The 21,208-nt window shown below is 39.8% G+C and overlaps 1 protein-coding gene across 1 annotated transcript in view; it reads left to right on the top strand.

Annotated features, from left to right (window-relative positions):
* Window positions 1–21,208, top strand: part of zbtb16a (zinc finger and BTB domain containing 16a) — a 193,728-nt gene that overhangs the window by 115,069 nt on the left and 57,451 nt on the right. The window contains exon 4 of the mRNA XM_024266366.2: window positions 6,850–6,936. Coding sequence (XP_024122134.1) covers window positions 6,850–6,936 — 87 coding nt within the window. The remainder of the gene's footprint in view (window positions 1–6,849; window positions 6,937–21,208) is intronic.

Genomic DNA, 21,208 nt, shown 5'->3' with positions numbered 1-21,208 from the left:
GAATGATTTACAAAGCTCTCTGTCAAAAGTTTTTTTTGTTTTTACAAGATTCAATCAGAGTTGGGCGTCATTGTAAAGATGCTAACGTAGCTAACATGTAGCGGTGCGTATTATTTTTTTCTACGTTGCTAACAATGTTGCATACTCACAGTAATGTTTTGCTTTTTTTACATTCTGCTAACAAGGTTGGAAACAGGTATTGTGAGGATGCTAATGTGGCTAGCATGTAGCATTTCAGTTGGTCGCTTGTCTCATTTATTTAACAAATGTTACACACAAGGATTTCTAACGTTCAGTCAAGCATCCACTTCAAAATGAAAAGTTTGTAAACCTGCATTTATGGCTTCTACGTTATAAACGCTCGCGTTAACACATCGAGTTTTAGGTACATTTTTGAGCACTTCTTACAAAAGGGCTCCATAATCTCAAGTGTCTATCAGTCTATTTGTTTAAGTTACAAACAGAGTTGGGTGTCATTGTGGAAATGCTAACATGGCTAAGATGTAGCGGTGGGTTTTTTTTTACGTTGCTAACAAGTTTGCGTACACAGTAATGTTTTACTTTAGCAATCAGTCAGTTTTTTTACGTGTTGCTAACAAGGTTGGAAACAGGTATTGTGCTAACGTGGCTAATTTGGCTAGCATGTAGTATGTCACAAGCAAGTTTTAGAGTAAACGCAGTTGTTAAAGACTCTTGTCTGTCATTATGAGACTAATGTTACACACTGGGATTTGTAGCATGCAGTCAAGTGGGTACGTCCAATTAATAAAGTCTGTTAACGTGCATTTTGACTTTCGGGTGCACTATAAGGCGCACCGTATAATAAGGCGTATAGAATAGCAATGGAAGCTACAGTAGTGGCTGGAGTTGTAGTGGAGCAGCTAACTCAAAAAATCTTTCATTTTATGATACAAGCATGAAATTTGGCTGAAGTACTTCTAAGACACCAAATTTTAAGAAAAAAGTGCTAGCCACTTTAAATTCCAAAATGGCGGCCATTTTCCAAGATGGCCACCAAAGGTTGTTGGTGTAATGAGTTACATTGAAAAAATATGAGTACTTCATCAGGTAAAATGAGGTTTTTATTGCTAAACATTACAGGGATATTAACTGGCATTTTTTAGACAGAAAGAGCTCATCCTCACTGCCACCCTGGCATTAGCAGTCCATTTTGGGGGCAAAAAACCATTGGAAACATCATCAAGTAAACTATTTTTATGATATTCTGCCAACTTTACTGCCATCTTAAAAAAATGGCGGCCATATTGGATTTTTGTGTGGCTAGCACTTTTTTCCTGTACCTAGACCCAGAGACTATAACTGTACCAAATTTCATGCTTGTATCATCAACTGATCGATTCTGGCTAAAAATGACACTAAGCTGCTCCACTATTGCGTTATGCATAAACTAGATGCACAGTCATATGTCCCAGCATGCACCGCATGCTACATCTACAGGTAAAAATGGAGTCGGTTGCTTCTTCCCATTGTTACGAGACCTGTTGCGGCTCAGTATTGATCCATATATAAGGCGCACGGTCGACTTTTGAGAAAATTGAAAGTTTTTAGGTGCGCCTTATTGTGTAGAAAATATGGTTCATTTTTGAGCACTATACAAAATGTGCAGACATTGAACACATCAGGGACTCTATGGGGTCATATGGGGTAGCATCATTTTTGGTTATTGGAAACTGCTAGAAAACTGATCACATGACACCAAGCCTTTCATGTTTTGGAATTAAGCTGTTACATAAAAAAAAGGAAAACAAAAAGCTGGACCAAAAATTTGCACCACTTCAACATTTTGCACCAAGCTTCTTCCAACAGTAGGTAATGAGAACACCATAAACTCATGTTACCCAGTGAGTACATAACTACTGTTGAATTACAAAGTAACAAATTACTGTAATTTATTTACTTTTGTCAGTAATGTAACAAATTACAGCTAAAATTTTGGTTAAATTACAATTACTAGACTAACTCACACTTTGGTTCAGTGAAACCAATATAGGTGACTAATAAAATTTGTGTAAACAGTTGACATTTACTCTTTGTTAAATTAAATAAAACAGATGCTACCACAAAAAAAATAATAAACTAATGTGGAGTTGGAGATTGGTCAAAGTAGTATGGAAAAAAAGGAAAGTAATGAGTAGTGCATTACTTTTTAAATTCGGGAATGAGTAAAGTAATCTGATTAAAATTTCATCTAGTAACTAAAGTAATCTATTACTATTTAAAAGTACCTTACCCCACACAGTACACAGCATTGGGCCTATATATGACACATGTCTGAAAAAAGCATAGTTATGTGGTTTCCTAGTCATAAAAAAATATCTTTTTGCATTGATTATTGATAATAATTGATTGGCTACAGTGGAAATGAAATGCACTTCTGCTGTCAAACTGTCCCAGGTGGTTTCTGCAAGGCCGATCAATAAGTCTCAGTCGATGGATGGAAGGAATCCGGTGGAGTTTGGCCGAGCAGCTGCAGACAAAAATAATTACAGTTACAAACAGCAATGAATCAAAAGTTGAAGACGCAACAGTGGTGCTATGTGATTAATGCAAATCAGGCTCATCTGGGGGGTGGGGGTGGGGGGTGGGGGTCCGTCTACATCTCCACTACATGTCTTTTCATCTAAAGGTTAAGTGAATGCTTTCGCGGGCTAATTTGGCCATATGCTCATCTGTGCGTTTGCCGCTCGTGTGCCATACGCTCACTCTGAAAATGATGCCTCTTGAATACATGCGGCTAATTTAAAAAACATCTTTGCGCCGCTGCAGAGTCTATTGAAAGCAGTTTATAGCTGTTAAATGAAACTATATCATCTTATATTGCAGATTAATCCAGCTTGCATTGCTGAGGCTTATGATCTTGTCACGCTGGCTTGTGCAGCGTACCATCTTTTGCATAACTTGTTGCATAAGCACTGTACTGGCAGGCACACTGTGTCATGTACGGTCTGTGTCGTTTCTGCTTTTGGAGGGTTTATTACAGTACAGGCCGTTCCCTAATGCCACTGTGGTTGCAAAACCTCACAATCCATCTCCTCTTGAATTTCTTTTCTGTCATTTAAGAATCGGCTTCCTGTTTTCATTGTGTTCCCTTTCTATCTGTGGAGGTGTCGTAACCCGGGAGGCAATGCCAAGAACAAAACCAAGGTCTGGTCAGGAGAGATTGCTCTGTGCACGCCCACACACTGGCACACGCACCATCCAGATGTTAAACAGCACAATATCCAGATGTTAAACGGCGTGTGTGTTTGTGAGGCTTTTATTCATGTGTGGCGCACGTAGTACGCACAGATTTAACTGCCAAGCCATAAAAAAATGACTTTTCCCAGTTTGATTTGATATGCCCTTTAACACTCTCACCGTGTACGCGTGTCACCCTCCTACTGTACTTTATTGCTCATGGACTTTATAGCTTATTGCTCAAAAGCTATTTCCTTAAATAAATGGAACAAGCGTGGATCAAAAGAGGTGGAACTTTTTGAAATAATTGTAGAGAACTTGTTTAGAAAAACATTTCTTTACTCCACTGCACACACTGAGTTAGATAACAACCCAAAAGTAATAAAACTTTCTTGGTCTAAAGACCCACTTTGACCATTTTTGAGCTATTTTAAAAGCGTTTCCAGTGTTTTTGTATTTTTTTAAATCATGATTATATATGTTTTAGCTGTGGCTCGGTTAATAAATATAATCGATTTGAATTGATCTAACCTTAATAGAACATAAAATAGAGATCGATCTAGCACAAAATCTAAGTCCACTAGCTTGATGCTAACGTATAATGGAATTTCCCATAGGACGGCTAATGCTAATGCTAGGTCGACGTAAACGTACAGTACATTGGTGACTAAATGAACATCTTTATATTCACAGGCATTCATTCTGTGCTTATTCTTTTTGAAATAAGTGAACTGCTACAGCAAGAGCTCCACCTAGTGGCCAAACTGAAACGCCCTCCAGGAGAGGCAGAACAATGTTTACATTGTTTATGTTAATGATCTAAACATTTATGTTATAACTTCTTGATATTAACAATTTCATTATTTCATTGCTATATTTTACTGTGTGTGGACTGTAACTCATTAATATAAATATATTCAAAGAATATAGTAGAATGTATTTCTAAACAAATATTTCTAAATGTGTAAACTCAAAATTAAATTGAGTGGATCAAAAGAATAAAAAACAAATCGAATCAAATCCATTCAGGAAATTATCGATACCCAGCAAATTCAAACTATCCAGCCTTAAAGTTACAAGCCAGACCAGTTCAGACGAGAAAAACCAAGATCGAGTCGTCTAGTGGATGGAATGGGGCGGAGCAAGGAGTTTGACCCCACCCACACTGTAAAAAATCATCATTCGTGACCCACCACAGATTTGCTCTGAAAGCAATGAGAGCCGTTCATGTCCAAAATGTTGCAAAATGCAGCTGTTTGAAGCATTTTATTTCTGCACAAAACCAAATGAGTTCCCTGACGAGAATCTATGGTTTCCTACTTCAGATACTACATGTTTACCAATTATGATTGCGGTCTCAGGCACATCTAAAAATCAGACAGAAAGGAGGAATTAAAGCAAACACCTCACAATATAGAAATCAAGAGTGTGAAAAAGGGGGCAGTACTGTAATCTGGGCTATTTTATACCAAAAAAGGTCAAATATTGTTGAGAAAATTGCATTAAAGTGTAAAAAAGACTAAAAATATTTCAAATTATTAATTATTTATGTTTCTTTTTCCTTGATGCTTACTTTAATTTTAGATGGCCCCTCCTTTAAATTTTCAGCTAATATGATAGAATCATCTGGTTTAATTATTGGTTATTAGTAGAGCTGCTCGACAAAAAGGAAAAATCGCGATATTAATGATTAATACTGAAATGACAATATGACTTACGATATTTGGATGAATATTATTTCACAGCAACATTTTTTTTTTTTTTATAAAAGTCAAAATAACTTTAAAATTAAACTCCGCCCTCATCTGCATTGGAGGTGGACATCTAAGATAAAAGGGCTCCATTCGATTGGTCAACAATGTGAAGGGGCCCATCCCATTGGTCGAATATGACTCTATGTGAAGTTGTTTCATTGTGTTTACATTTAAGGTTTATCGCAGTTTACGCCATCTTTTGCGATACACAGGCAGACAATAAATTTACGATTTATTGTGCATAAATTAATAATTTTCCAGGTTATTTGCAACATTTTTGTCTTTTTTTGCATTTTATTTCTAGTTTTTGTCAAAATGTTCCCGATTCAAGTGCATCATTTTTTTCATATTTCATTTTCTTAGAAGAAAACCATTTTTCCCCCAAATAAAAAATTAATCTTTTGCTATAACTGGAGTCAAACATCACGTTTGGTTTCCAAACTTGCCCAAATATGGACTCAGAAAAAGTCCAGTGCAGTGAACCTGCATATATTGCATTTATCAAATGAGAAGAAAACCGTCTGCCTTTATTTGCATATTCATGAAATTTGGAGTGACTCTGACCCGTCTGAGGGCGAATGAATTGACTCTTCAAATTATACAGCAGAAACGCTCAATCAGAGGGTACAACAATTTAATAATCATAAAACCCTGAAAAGAATCTAATGAAATTCTAAAAACGAGCTTCTCAGAATCTAAATTTGTTGGCTTTTAAGAAGCTATTACATATGAGTAAGAAAAAAAGGCTCTTGTGTTTATTAGCAGGCGTGCTGTGTACAGAGATAGTCATGTGTAAACACTTAGGGATTGGAATGATCACGTTTCATTCACATAAACATCCTTCTAATGCGGCGTGCTCTTGGGAAAATGAATCGGCGGATCGCTTCTGCGTGTCCAGCCGCATTTTTGACAGTTTAGACAGAGCGTGCCTGAAGTTTCTCAATCGTTACGACAAAATGAGATAGCATAAAAAAATGCACATGTCACCATTGTGCGAGATGTTTCATAGATTGGAAATGAAAACATGCCAGTGCTCTCTAGTGGACAAAGTATTGTGAAATATTCTTTTATAATTAATTTTAGAGGCAATGACCATTTTTTTTATCAGAATATATAAAGTCAGCTAACTAAAAACTAAATATACAACATTACCTGCAATAATGCTAATGTGAAAACTGTAAGCTGAATTTGGCTACTGAAGATGCTAAAGCTGATAGCTGAAGATGCTGAAATTGATAGCTAAACATTCTGAAGCTGAAATTGCTAAAAAATAATAGATGAAAACACTGAAGCTGTCAGTCACCTAAATATTAGTTAAATGCCAAATTAGTCTAAAAAACCAGAAGAAAAAATCATAAATCAGCCAAAATAGCTAGCATGTAGCTGAAATATTAGCTAAACTAAAAAATAGCCTTAAAAAAGTGAAAAAAACATAAATTAGCTAAAACAGCTAGCATGTAGTTTAAATACTAGCTAAACTCTAAAATAGCATAAAAATAGAAAAAAATCCCAAATTAGTCAAAATAGCTAGCATGTAGCTGAAATGTTGGCAAAACTCCAAAACAGCCTAAAAAAAGCTAGCAGAATACAGTCTGATTTTCAGAAATCCAATTTTAGGCATCATTTCCTTTATATGTCCTCAATTATCAGAAAAATACCATAAAAACATGTTAGAAACACAGTTTTTGTCTGATTGGGCTACACAACTACACAGATATATGATCATTTTTTGCAAAGGAATTTCTTACCAAACCCAAAGTTTTGTTGTTTTTTTTTTTCTTTCATGTGGTATTGAAAGTGTCGTGTTGCCCAGAAATATTTTTTTACTCCATCTTTAAATACTTTTTCGGATGTGGTGCAAGCTGTTTGATTGTTTATTTTGTTTCTCGCTGTGCAGCTGGGGAGAAGGCCATAGTTTGTGACCAGTGTGGCGCTCAGTTCCAGACGGAGGAATCCCTGGAGGCTCACCGGCAGATTCACACTGGTAAGGACGGCCTGCAGTCACACACAGCAGCATCACGAAGGAAGAGATCCAGATCTTCTCTGATTACACTTCTGTATCAATTTATTTAACTCTTTAACTCCTTATATTATATGGAATCACAGTGTAGTAAAGTTGAAAGTTATACTGACATTCTGCTAGCTTTTTGGACTATTTTGAACTTTATTGAGGTTTTTTAGGCTAATTTTGAGTTAAGCTAATACTTCAGCTACATGTTAGCTATTTTGGTTAATTTATTTTTTTCCAGTTTTTAGGCTATTTTTGAGCTTAGCTAATATTTCAGCTACATGTTAGCATTTTTGGCTGATTTAGGATTGTTTCAGTTTTTGGGCTATTTTGGAGTTTAGCTGAAATTTCAGCTCCATGCTAGCTGCTTTGGCTAATTTAGGCATTATTTCAGTTTTTTAGGCTATTTTTGAGTTTTGGTAAAATTTCAGCTACATGTTACCTTTTGGTTAATTTAATTTTTTTCCAGTTTTTAGGCTATTTTGGAGTTTAGCTAATAGTTCAGCTACATGCTAGCTATTTTGGCTAATTTAGGCATTGTTTCCGTTTTTAGGCTGTTTTGGAGTTTAGCTTAAATTTCAGCTACATGCTAGCTGCTTTGGCTAATTTAGGTTTTATTTTCAGTTTTTAGGTTTTTTTGGAGTTTAGCTTAAATTTCAGCTACATGCTAGCTGCTTTGGCTAATTTAGGCGTTGTTGCAGTTTTTTAGGCTATTTTCGGGTTTAGCTAATTTTTTAGCTGCATGCTAGTTGTTTTGGCTAATTTTCAGTTTTTAGGCTATTTTGGAGTTTAGCTAATATTCCAGCTAAATGCTATCTATTTTGGCTAATTTAGGATTGTTTCAGTTTTTAGGTTAATATTTCAGCTACATGCTAGCTATTTTGGCTAATTCAGGAGGCGTTTTCGCTGACGCCTAAATACAAAATCTTAAACTTTTCAACCGTTAACGTGATCAAAATAATTCCATTAGATTTTGAAAAGCTCATGCCACTTTTCAGTAAATCAAATAATGGAGCTTCGGTGGTAAAGGTTTAAGCTGTACTGCTTGTTTAGTGTTCTCTTCCAAAGCACAAAATTCTCAAACTCCCAAATAAATATTCCTATTGGATCGAACTGAATCTGTTTTTATTGTTGAGGACTGAGTTCCGGTGCCACATAAAGACTCTTCCACCCTCCTCACTTAACCTTCCCTGGCTAACTGGAGACGAACAGACAGATCACATCGCCTAGGATTAGTCCCACTTGTCCTAAATCAAGACAGACCCAGCTGCAATCAACAGAGCGGGAAAACTTGGCAGGCGAGTGTTGTTTATCAGAGCTACGGCTACGGAGATGGGAAGACGAGGATGATCTAGGTGCCAAGATGTAAATAGGAAGAAGTAAATCCCCTTTCGGCAGATGTGTGATGGCCCACAGCGGTTTAACTGCTGCTGACGAACTCCTTAATTTAGGCGGAATGGATCGTGTCAAACTGATTCCACTTTCTCTTGGAAAAATTAGGGCTTTGGGGCAAGGTATTAGGAATTGGTGGTATGAAAGTGAGTCCTTTGGTTCTGATTGATCTTTTTATTCATAATGACGTATGGCACCTTAGACAGATCCAAAGGAAAAACAAGCAAAAACACACTTCTATCTTTTTAAAGAATATAAAATATATTTTATTTAATTCTAATAGTGCTTATGTTCTTCTTCATTTCTTTATTATTATCTTTACGTCTTCCGTATGTTTTTTGGACGTCTACAGCGCTTCAGCTCTTTCAGATATTTCAGCTATTAGGTTGTTTTGTTTTGGTTTTGAAGCTATTGTGATGTTTAGCTAATAGTGCAGCTACATGCTAGCTGTTTTAACTAATTAAGGCTTTTTCCGTTTTTTAGGCTATTTTGGAGTCTAGCTAATAGTTCAGCTACATGCTAGCTTTTTGGCTAATTAAGGAATTGTTTCAGTTTTTAGGCCATTTTAAAGTTTAGCTAATATTTCAGCTACATGCTAGCTATTTTGGCTAGCATGTAGCATTATTTAAGTTTTTTATGGCTATTTTGGAGTTTAGCCAATAGTTCGGCTACATGCTAGCTATATTGACTAATTTAGGATTTTTTCAGTTTTTTAGGCTATTTTGGAGTTTTGCTATTTCAGCTAAATGCTAGCTATTTTGGCTAGCATGTAGCATTATTGAAGTTTTTTATGGTTATTTTGGAGTTTAGCCAATAGTTCGGCTTCATGCTAGCTATTTTGGAGTTTTGCTATTTCAGCTAAATGCTATCTGTTTTGGCTAAATTAGACATTTTGCCAGTTTTTTTGTTTGGTTTTTGGCATTTAGGTCATATTTTCAGCGTCAGTGTTTTCAGCTTCAGTGTTTTCAGCTACTGGCTTCAGCAATTGTAGCAATCAGCATTTTCAGCTATCTGCACAGCGGCCACATTCAGCTAACAGTTTTCACACTAGCATTATCGCAGGTTATGCAACTTTTGCGGTTTAAACTATGTTTTGGTCAAAGCAGAATATTACATACTAATATGTATTTGCACAACTTACGAATTTGATTTGCTTTGATGTTGCTTTCATTTTCTTCATCTTTTCTTCCTCTAATTTAGTATTAATTCTTAACAAGTATTGATTTTTGTATCTAATGACATTAATGGTGGTATGTGTTTCATGCTGCATCCACTTTTTAATAACTTGTAATTTTTTTTATTTAACCCTTTCATGACAGAGACTAACTGTATTGATGAAATAATCTGATCATCTGTAACTTATTTAAGGCTTGAAGACCCACACCATGATGCAACCCCCGCAAATTAAACAGAAGAGGCACATTTAATTAGATTCTTCTCATTCTAATGTACCAATCACTTCAAAACGGGGTATATGAGTCTGAAATTAGATTTTTATTTTATTTGTTCCAGTTTTTGTACATTTACCTGGGTTTATTATAACTTTTATAGTTGATTTTAGGTTTTTTGTTTAATATTATTGGATTTAAATGTCGTATTTCTTCTTCTTACTTAGGGTTTTCTAATGCATTGGATAACTTTGACCTATTCTAATGAATTTTCTCAGTTTTCTTTGCTTTCCTGGTTGCAAACCTGTAATTTGTCTGTACTAAAACATCTTTGCATGATCACAGCATGGCTGATTAAAGAACCAGAAGCTTCCTACTGCATTTTTAAGGTTAACTAACCTGCTGCCTCTGGATTCATTAATCACTGCAGTATTTTTTTTTCAATGTGAAGCTTTTTTTATGACACTTTTTGGCCAGGTTAGTTAATGTGAAAAGAATGAATCAGTCACACCCTCAAAGCCTCTCAGCAATAAAGTTGGCAGATTGAAGAGGAAGTGGAGAAAAACTTCTGACGTCCCAGAATATTTTTTTTTTCCCCCAAAGATGTTTTTCCAATCTGCTCTGTTGGATTTTGATGTTTCCTACACATGAAGACACTTAGTCCTAATGGGTGTGTCGGGGGAAAGGTCAGGGGATCACCAGCCAGCTAATCATCATCACCATCCCTCTGCTTCACTCAAGCATGTCGAACAAAACAAGATGAGAGGCAGCGGTGCCCTCTCAGGCCAGCAGCATTTCTCCAAAATAGCCCCGCATTATCATCATCTTGTGGTTTGTCCTTCATCCAAAACCAAACCCCTGAGGCTTTATTGAGTGGCTCCACGTTTTTCTGCAAAGGTGGGGTTGCTTAGGCAGGACTTGGGGTGGGGGGGTCTACCCCTAAGGGGGGCATGCCCTCAGCCAGGCAGCTCGTCGGAGGTAGAGGAGGGTCAAACGAGGCTAATGATTCAACAGCCATAACAGCGGAAAGCACCACTCTAAATATAGGCATTCCAGTCTGGAACGAATGGACGGAGGGGGGGGGCAGAACTGTCTTCTTGCCAGTGGAGCAGCAGTTAAAGAATCATCAGCGGGGCGAGCCCCCACGAGGAATCGCAGCTTGAGAAATCGGCTGTGATGAAACACGATGGCGGCTGCTAAAGTGCAGCACCTTCTTCTGAGCTTCAGTTTTTAATGACACCTCTGCTGCCCCTCATGTGCTCATGACTCCCCCCCAGCCCCTTCCTGTGAAGGTAATGCTTGACATTCTACTTCTGTGTTTGATATTACATATGGTGACATTCAAAGGTTAAGTATTATCCATGCACTGAGCCTGACACAGAGCTGAGGCTTGGCTGCTGGTTTGCTTCCAGCACTGAGTGAATGAGGAAAAGAGGTAAACCGCTTTCCCGGGATGCTAACAGCGAGCTCTCAAACTTGTTAAACACCCACTATGAACTTTTGATCTTTTAATTTTGCCGTTTTTAGCCAAAAATAGAAAAAACTCTCTTTCTAGGATGAAGGCTGTGTCCGAATTCCCACCCTAACCCATAACTACTAAATAAGTGCAGGTCTATATAGTGCCTTTGATTTTAAAACCAATTTGGACACCATGCCCACTACTTTTCTTTCGTTTTTCTGGACATGACATCAACGATTTCACAAAGTGAAAATTGAATCAATACGAACATTTATTACATTTATTTATGACTCCACTGTGTTCTGATGATGAAAATGTGGATGATTTATTAAAAAAATACATTTAAACACTCGTTCAACTGCAATGCATTGTGGTCTATATTTGCTAATGTAGTGCATGCTAGTTTTTTGCAAAGACTTCTGGGAAATTTCTAGTGCACTCAGTTTTGGAAAGCTATATTCGGACAGCACTAGAAAATGGAGAATGGGCTATATAGTGAGTAGGGAAGGAATTCGGACATAGACATAGTTTCTGCAGAGCGGCAGGAGTTCATTAGAAATTCACCTTTGAGTTGTGGGCGGGACCATTGGGGCAGAACGACGCCTCCCCGTTCCTGAGAACTCTTTCGCCTCGTTTCCACTGAGCGGTACGAGCCACTTTAGACTTAATCAGGTACGGTAAGGTCTGGCCTAATGGGTCCATTTTATAATGGAAACACTCCAAATACTGGACTGGACCGGACCGTATCGCTCAATGGAAATGAGCCAGTTGTTTACGTACTCTCCTGCTAGCTTCCAGCCCCTCAACCGAACATTTACGATGCAACAAATATGGAGAGAAATATTGGAGCTAGACGAGGAAGATGAGGATGTGTCGGAATAGAGAGGAACAGCATATTCTTTGTGTCACAAATTCAACTTTTATTATGCTGTATTTTATTGTCATCTCCTGATTCACAACAATTTAGATCCAATTTTGAGCTTAATTTACTTTGATATTTCCTCCATCATCAGAAAAAGTTAGAGTAGGTCTTTAAGGCCTCTGGCAGGTCTTCTTCAGACGCTGTGAAAGTCTTAGAAAATGTTCAAGAGATGGGAAAAACCTAACGCGGCTTCATGAGATGATTCTAAAAGAGCAGCTGGAGCCGTGAAGTCCTCGTGTATTCATGCAGACGTGTGTGTACTGTACACAAGATGCACAGTAAGTGCTGTGTGGAGGAAGCATGGGTTACTGTTGGCCATCAAAGACAGATTTGATCTCTGCCTGCCTCTTGGCCGCTCTCCAGCGCTTGGCAAATGTTCTCTGATGACAATATTTGGCCTCTGTGGCTGAGTCTTGTTGATCTCAGCACCAACTATTGTTGCATGTTTTCATTTGACCCCATCAGCTGCAGTCCGACTCCGCTTCTGTGCACCACCGACTCGGCTTCCCTTTCCTGCTTTCGACACCTCGCCGTGATATGAAACCCTTAGATTATTAAGCACATGATAGTTTTGAGGATCATCGTGACAGACACGCTCTTCTCCGTGTTGGTGTTGGCAAGTCCCCGTCGGAATACCGAAGAGGGACTAGAAGCAAAAGATCATGTGTCTGTTTTTACCAACTGAACTCGTGCACATAGGCATGCACAAACACTGCCAAGTATCCTCCCTCTGTGTTGCGCAACACACAAAATCCAGAAATGCTTGAGTTCAGGGCATCCTGTCATTCTGAGATTCATTGCATTTTCTGACAAATATACATAAATGTGTTTTTTTAGTCCAAACTGAGTGGCATCACATTAGTTTTTGCTTTTCTCTCTAAACTGGGACCAGCTGCAGGGCTTTTGGTAAGAGTCTGGCTTTCAGGCAGCTCTCATCCTTAAAGGGAAAGCACTGCTGTCACTGCGAGTTGTTCAACCAGCTCTGCTTCTGTCCAACTGTCATGCAGTGAACGCAGAAAAGTAACCCCAATTTAAGTAACGGCTCTTTTTGACGCGTTAAAAAAAAAGGAGGCGGCTTCTTTTTTAACATTCTTAAAAAAATAGAGTTTAAAGTTTAGCCAGGGGAGCGACCTATACTTATTTGTGGACTTCTTTTCTTTTTTTAGACATATGTTAGTTATTTTCCCAGTAAACATCAGTTGTTCCTTTTAACAACCACTAGAGGGCTCTGCATTTGAGTATAAGTATTTGCTACTCCCAGTACCAGAAGAAGAAGTGTCGTTCAAAACAAACTTAGAAGAGAATCTGATTGTTTTTCTCTTAAACTTTGATATATTTCTTATACAGATCAAGAGATCAGTATTCTTGTTTTTATTTTTTTATTTTTTTTAGTTATGCTAGGCTTGGTGAATTTGTTCTAAAACGTCAGACTTTTCTCCTTAAAGTGCGACTTATAAATGGCTTTCTTCTTCTTGATTAGCCCTTAAAGCCTGAATTTATTTCCAGGTATGAAAAAATATTAGCTTATGTTTTTTTGCTTTTAAGTAGATGCTACATTAAGGTCATTTTAGAGCCAAAGTGTTGTGTTTGTCGCATATTTTGAGACAAAAGGCAATAAGGGGTTAGATACTTTTTAGTCTCTGGAATATACTGCATATGAAAAATTTAAACACAATAAAAATCATCTTATTAATAGGAGTGTTGAAAAAAATCGATTTGGCAATATATCATGATATTTCGTTGGCGGTACTTGCATCGATTTAAAATGCTGACCAGACTTTTTTAATTAATTTTTCTTACATTAAATTAAATTAAATTAAATTATCTAAGAGCATCCATCAGTGTCTTACTTTTGTTTTCCATCTAAACCTCCGACCACTAGTTGGCAGCACTGCACACTGAGCCTCTATGAGCCAAGAGAACTTGGCTGCAGAGAAAAAATATGGCCCCCGAAAATTAATAGCCGGAAGTCTCTCCCCCTGTCGGAGCCGGCCCCAAAAGCAAAAAAATAAATAATTAGTGCCTGAAATCACTGGCCAGAAGTCCTCGCTGTGAACCGCCTGTATTAAGCTTTGAACCTTTTTTCTCGATTAAATGTTTTCATTGGAAACAACATTTCGTCGGCTCTGATCAGCTGATTCGCTGAGGAAGAACTACATTTTGCCGGCTTTTTCTCCACAGGTAAACAGTGTAGTTATACAAATTTAAACACTTGTTAATATTAACTTCACAGAAATGAAGTTCGTTTGAAAATAGTTCTGGTACAGTCCTGGGATATATCGCGATATGTATCGTATCGTGAGACACGTATCGGGATACAAATTGTATCTTGGCAATACAGTTTTTAACATGTTCTTGTGTCATTTTTCTCATGATAGACAAATTTAAAGAAAATGAAGCATTTCTGAGTATTTCTTTATTGAAGTCGTTGTGAATCAGGAGCAGAATAAAAAACAAATGCAGCCAGTTGTGACATACAAAATACACTAGTTAGGCCACAAGTTCTCTGCTGAAATCCGATCCACAAAAAGCATCAAAGAAGCAAAAAGAACCACGTTTTGCTGAAATAAATTGCAGTGTTTAAGGAAGGTGTTATAACAGAAAAACACAGACAGTTTTCAGTGCAAATACTTTGATCAGAGAATCTCCAATCACTGATTTTTTCTGCATCCTCTTTCGTTTCCTCTTTTCAATCAAAGTGAATTTTGTTTCAAACCAGAAGCCGACACTGCAACAGTAGTGTGTGTTTAAAACCCCCAACGTGTCATTTTAGTGTTATCTGTGAAGCCCTTCCCAGTCGATCTGAGCGGGACCGTTCTGAGCCCTCGACTGATGATTTCCCCCTATCCCATCTTTATCTGCCTCCCTCTGACAGCTGCATTCATCTCTTTTTGTTCCAGTAGATGCTTCTGGGTCTCGCCATAATTTATTACTCTTGTATTTTATTGATAAGCCAGCCACGAGCGCACTCAGCTTCAAGTGGGGGGCTTCTTCTTTTCCTCAAAAATAAAAAGGTCAAAATATGTGCAGATAAAGCAAGTTTAAGGGTATGCAATAAATGGAAGTTGGAGTTTTTGTCTTTTTGCTGGGAAATGCAGGTTTCACTTCCACAGATGCATAGATTTTACAGGCTCGCTCTGAATCGTTTATCCACACTTTGTAATTTGCTCTGAAATCTGCACATTCAGCTGCCACATTAAGGCCACAGTGAGTGTGAGCAGTCGCCTGCTCTCCGGCGTGAGCTGTGAGCAGAAACAACACGGCTGCTTCTCCCATGTGACATCTGCAGAAATGAGTTTGGAGTCCACAAGCCTCAAAAGAATTTGTTGCTGTTCCTGTTTACACATGAATCATCTCTGTGCGCAGATGAGTAAAATCCTCATATAATAGAGCAAGAATGTTTTTTTGTCTTTCTTACTTCATCTTTTTTTTGTTTAAGTCTTGTAATACCAGGAAAATATGCAAACCATGGAGTGGCAATAGCGGGTTTAGCTAGTGGGAACACAGCGTGATTCCAGCAGGCCTTGGCCACAGAGTAAACACTTTCTTTTCTCAAGCCAGAAATAGTTTGGCTAAAGATTGAGGGCTGGAAAAGGGGAGGGAAGAGGAATAGACAGAAAGCAAAGCAGGGGTTATGATTGTCAAAAGGGAGGGTTTTTGGTGATTTCTTCTCGTTTTCTTGCTTGTAAATTGTTCACACTGGTGGCCTCTCAATCAGCTTCCCCAAAACAAACACAGAGAAACACAGTCTAGTCGTGTCACTCAAGCAAATTAGGCCAATGGCAGCGCTGTACAGGGGTCACGTCAAAAGTGCCGATTGTCTCAATCACATTAGGCCAGCACTGGCATCTGTTTAGCATTTAGTTAATTGTGATGTTATTAAGTTGTCAGTGAGCATTAGAGCTGCGATAAGCAAAGCAAATATTCTTGCAGCCCTGGCAGACAGTGCTACACATGTGTTGCAGATACAAACACGCACACACAGGAAGCAAAATGTGTTCCACCGTACGCGCCCAGCCCTCTCTCTGACCGCAACGAAGAAAATATCTGCATCCGTGTGAGGCTTTTTGGGCCGCCGCTCTCTGTTCAAGGGCAGATGTGCGTCGCATTATGACTTCTGATGGCAAAGCGCTAGCATGTTGGTGTCATCTGGTGAGTCAAAAGGCTGATTAGCACCGTCCTCATGCTCGCCGTTTCAGCATCCCACTCATAATTGAGCAAGCTGTCCACGGAAACGTGGGAGATTATCCGTCTGTGAGTCTGGGCCCGGCCGCCCGGAGAGCTCACACAGGGCTTTCAGGACCATCATGTGGATCCGGTGCCATATCCACTATTCTGTGTTAACAATTACAGCAATCATGTTGTTTTTATTGCTACTTTGCAGTAGGAATACTTGATTTTTCAATGGGTTTGTTTTTTGTCTTTTTCCATAGTAATACTTTTTTACGGAGCCCCTATTGGGACAGAAGTACAAAAAAAAAAAAAATTCTGGTTACTAACTGGTGCACACCAGTTACGATGTGGGGCGGACCAAGTTACCATCTGGTGCAGACCAAGTTGCTATCCGGAGTGCACCAGAAATTTCTTTTTACTTCAAGTTTTAGGAAAAAAATCTGGCAATCTCTCGTGCACACCAGTTATAACCAAAAAAATTTTGTTTTACTTGAATTGTTAGGAAAAAAAACATATGTAATTTTTTTTTTTTGCTAACTGGTGTGCACCCGATACTAACTGATGCTCGCCAGTTACCGTCTGGTGCGGACTAAGTTGCTATGTAGTGCGGACTAAGTTGCTATGTGGTGCGGACTAAGTTGCTATCTGGTGCGGACTAAGTTGCTATGTGGTGCACACCAAGTTGCTATCTGCGGACCAGTTAGTAACCAGAAATTTGTTTTGACTTCAATTTTTAGGAAAAAAAAAAAGGATGTAAAAAAATTTTTTTTTTTTCTGAAAATTGACGTTAAAACAGTTTTGGTTACCAGTCTGGTCAGTATTTTGAGCGTTTCCATTGTAAAATAGAACCATTAAACAGAACTGAACCGTACTTAGTTGTGGGTCCATAAATCGTGGAACGGAGCAGTTGGGGCGGAGTCACTGTAGCCACCCGTTGATTGGCAGAAAGTGATGAAGACATTAGAAAATGACAATATTTAAGCTAACGTTTCCAACGTTTGTTAGCGTTTGGGTTCTTGTGATTTCCTGTGTTCTCTTTTGGTCACAAGTATGTTTTGAAAATGCCAGCAAGGCCTGGTCTGTGGTGGCAACCTTAGTGACGGTGTGATACCGGGTAAGCTAGCAGTACGCTAGCGATTTTCACCACGCATGGGCTGTGAAAACAAACTGCTCAGTGGAAGTGAGGCTTAACTGAGAGGAAATGCTTGCCAGAATTAACTGGACCGTATCACTCCTACCGGACCAGACCACTCAGTGGAAACGAGGCTAAAGTTACAATAGTTCGTAGACTGTTTTGCCATTGTCTGTGACACCCCCGGTGTTAAAGGGTTTATTATATACACTTGTGTAAATAGAATACAAATCAGCAAAACCTCCTGGAACAGCCAGAGTTTGTTCTTGTAGAGTTATTTAAAACTCATAACCCTGAAGAACGGAGCGCATACATACTGTCTTTGTAGATATGTAGAGTGATAAGATCAGTGACTGAGGGTGTCCTCGGTTTCCATCTGGCCTGCGTTTTCTCACGTAGCTTTATGCACTGTCACGTTGTCGGTAAGATTATCGCCGTTCGCTTTATTTCTGTCTCTGCAAACAAATACCTCTTTCTTTGTTTTTTTCCCCCCATTTACCCCTCCTTACTGCACTCAGCAGTCTCCCTCACCTTCGAAACTAAGAAGAGTGCAAGTGGTCGGAGACGCTATCGATGGCTAAATTAAATCAAGCAGCACAAGCTCAACTACAGTCACTTTAACCTCCTTCTTCTCCCTCTGCAAACAAAGTTTTCCCCAGATAAGATCTAAATGAGTTTTTCCAGGCGGAGGGAGATCCTGAGTTTGGCTGATGGATGCTGAGCATGGCTGAAGTGTGACCGGCGCTCTGTGGTAATCATCCGCCGCCACTATAAGTGTTATGCACAGAGGCCTATGTGAATAGAGAATGTGTGGCCTGCGTGTAAATGAGATAAAATGTGTGAATGAGAGCTGGCACTGTTATGTTCGCCCGCACCCAGCTTCATTCATTAAAAAAAAACCCAACTGGGCCCCTGCACTGCGGAGCTTTAGTGCCGAGGCTTAGTGTCATGGTGGGCACGGTCGCTTTGAGGCATCTCTGCAGGAAACCAGGGGACAACAGCATGTCAGAGAGGGAGGCTGTATTCTTATGAGGAAGGGGCGCATCCAGTAGCAAATTGGGATGCTCATAGTGGTGCAACAGTCTGGCTGCGGGAGAATCCCCACATGGACGGATCATTGTGGACCGCGGACAGCAGCCACACATCTAGAAAGACCAATAAAATGATGGGGTATAGGCGCGGGGAGGGAGGGGTGGCTGGGTGGGAGGATTATAGACTCCCAGAGGGCTCTGCGATTCACGGGCCATAAAATGGAAGTCAGCAGGACACGCTGCAAATCTGGTCAGCCAATATCCTCTATCCCCTTCCTCCCTCCTTCGACCCCGAGGATGTGTCTTAGCTGTACGTCACAATGCAACCCCAGCCAGCGCGTCCCGTTGTCCGACAATCTTAACTCCCTTGGATACCACTGTCCCCCCCCATCGTTCCATTTGCATGCCAGCCGCTGTGGCTTTGTTTGAGATCTGCTTGGTTAAGAAAGGAGGGGAAAAAAGAGGGATAGATAAGGAAAGACACAGAATGGTGAAAACCGGTGTCGGCCTTTGCCATCCAGGGAATAAAAAGGTTTCTCTTGTCAGGAGGTTGCTTATGTCTAGATAACCCATCGCATTTTAACCTTGGCAAGTAGAGGACTTTGAATATAAAAGGATTCGCCCAAGAGAATGAGCAAGAAAAAGAGACGTGGAACACTGGACCCTCATCAACAATAGGCCGGCTCCTTTTGTCCGGCGTGTTATTTGAAGTAAATCTCCTTCTGTAATTAGATTGGAGCTGTTTGTGGACATCTTAGGAGAGCTCGTCAGTGTTAAACCAGCAGTGCACGAGGGCCCTTTTAATTTACAGTGCAAATACCTTTCGATTATCGTGGAGAGAGATGAGGGAGGTGGCGCTGGGGGGGGCGGTGGGGACTTTGGAAATCGGACAATGGAGGAGTCTCTCAAGCCTTTTCTTTTTTTGTCGTTGTTGTTTGAAAGAGGGAAGCGGTTTGAGCAGCTCTCCTGTGTTCCTTAATTGTGAAGCAAGGAGATTAGCAAGAGTGCTTCCAACCTTTCACCCCAAACAAAGGAATCATCAGATCCAGTTGCCTGGTGACACAAGGTTGCTCACCAGCAAATTCGCCCGCCACCTTCGCCACAAAAAAAAGGAATTGTGCAGCCCATGCAAATCATTCCCGTCCATCTGACGGCACCCTTAATGGCTCCGAGCAGCCACGCTAATGAAAATAGCCGTTCATCCTCTCTCTTAGTCTGTCTCTCAGGCTCATATAAAAGTTAATGTACCCGTGACAATGACATTCAGAAGACTGTTTAGCTTTGGACAAATGCTGCATGTCTTGGTGGCAGGAGCAGCTGGGCACACAGAAATGTCCTTTTACACTGCGTGCAGCTCAATCAAAGGCCACTTAGCAGTGTCATATTGATTATGGGAGCTTAACCCCCGTCAATCTCTGATGGGTCATTTTGGCAGCCTCCTGCTAGATGGCTTCAATGGAGAGAAGAGCCTCAAACAACCTTAAAGGCTTTTCTCCTGTTTAATCGAACTTAAGATAATCATAACAATTTATTCATCAGGGGACACTGTGTTCTCTAAAACTAGAAATTGCCTTATTGAAGAAGCTCAAATTTAGCATAATTTTATTAAAAGAGGATACAAATCTTTGGGTAATGCAATTCTTTTCACGATAAAACCCAAAAAATTGGTCTTGAACTTTGAAGGTCGGGTTTTTGGTTAAGATTCAACAACATGCCACAAATTTAGGAGGATTTACTTTATAGAATAAACCCAGCTGTAATTGTTCTAAAGTAGTATTTCAATTCATTTTAAGCTTTAGTCACATGCACCCATTGACCTGTACGAGCACTGCAGGTTTTTGGGTTGTTTGGGCCTGTCGGGGGTCGTAAACATCTTAAGGGGAGCGCAGGTGTGTCTTGCATTTCCCTTGCGGCTTGAGCAACCACCTTAACCCTTGTGCTGCCTTATGGGCTCCAGACGACCCCACCCCTTACATTGACGTAATGTCTGTCATGGACACAAGTGAAAAGCAAAAATCGTGTTGAGTTCAGCCCGCTGTCTTACAGGTTCCAGATAACCCCACTCCCAATGTTAACGTAACTTGGATAGCACAAGGGCCTTAGGAGATGTCATGAAAATGGAATGTACCATTGTTGTGCATGTGGTATTTTGAAGTATTTGAAAGACTTATGGAAGTTACATGTACGTGTGACATACTGATGATCCTGTGAACAGTGTCCTTTTCGCAGCACTCTAGTCGTTAGCAAAGTGCAAGTGCTGGCTCCTAACTGACCGCACGCATAGGACTATGATCACATATCCGAAAATGCCACCACGTGACTTAAACGCAAAATTTTCAGCATGTTTGGTAGGTGACAATCGCATTTTTATGCGCTGCGTGGTGAGTGTGGAGGTTTTAAGAAAAAGTTAACATTTTATGATGGCAGTACCATCTTTTTTACCTTGGTCATTGGCCGCTCGGTACATTTTGGGGTTGTGCAGTGGCAGTCCAGTGACAGAACGGGATGGCGCTGTTATGACATCAGACAACAGCTGGGGGGGCCACTGGGTGGATTATCGGCCAGCAGCAAGTCTACCAGGATGGTGTGTAAATGTCTCCAGATGGCGGCCATCCATATCAAGTGCTAGCAGCCGCCAGCCACCCAGTAGCCCGTAGGTATATAAAAAGTCTGCCTTTTTGCACACCTGCCTGACTACCAGACTGCTACCAGACTGCCGCCTGACTACCAGACTGCTACCAGACTGCCGCC

Source organism: Oryzias melastigma, linkage group LG14 (assembly GCF_002922805.2).
Source record: "Oryzias melastigma strain HK-1 linkage group LG14, ASM292280v2, whole genome shotgun sequence".
Lineage (NCBI taxonomy): Eukaryota > Metazoa > Chordata > Actinopteri > Beloniformes > Adrianichthyidae > Oryzias > Oryzias melastigma.
Note: the sequence above shows the minus strand (reverse complement) of the source record. Positions and strands in the feature narration are given on the sequence as shown.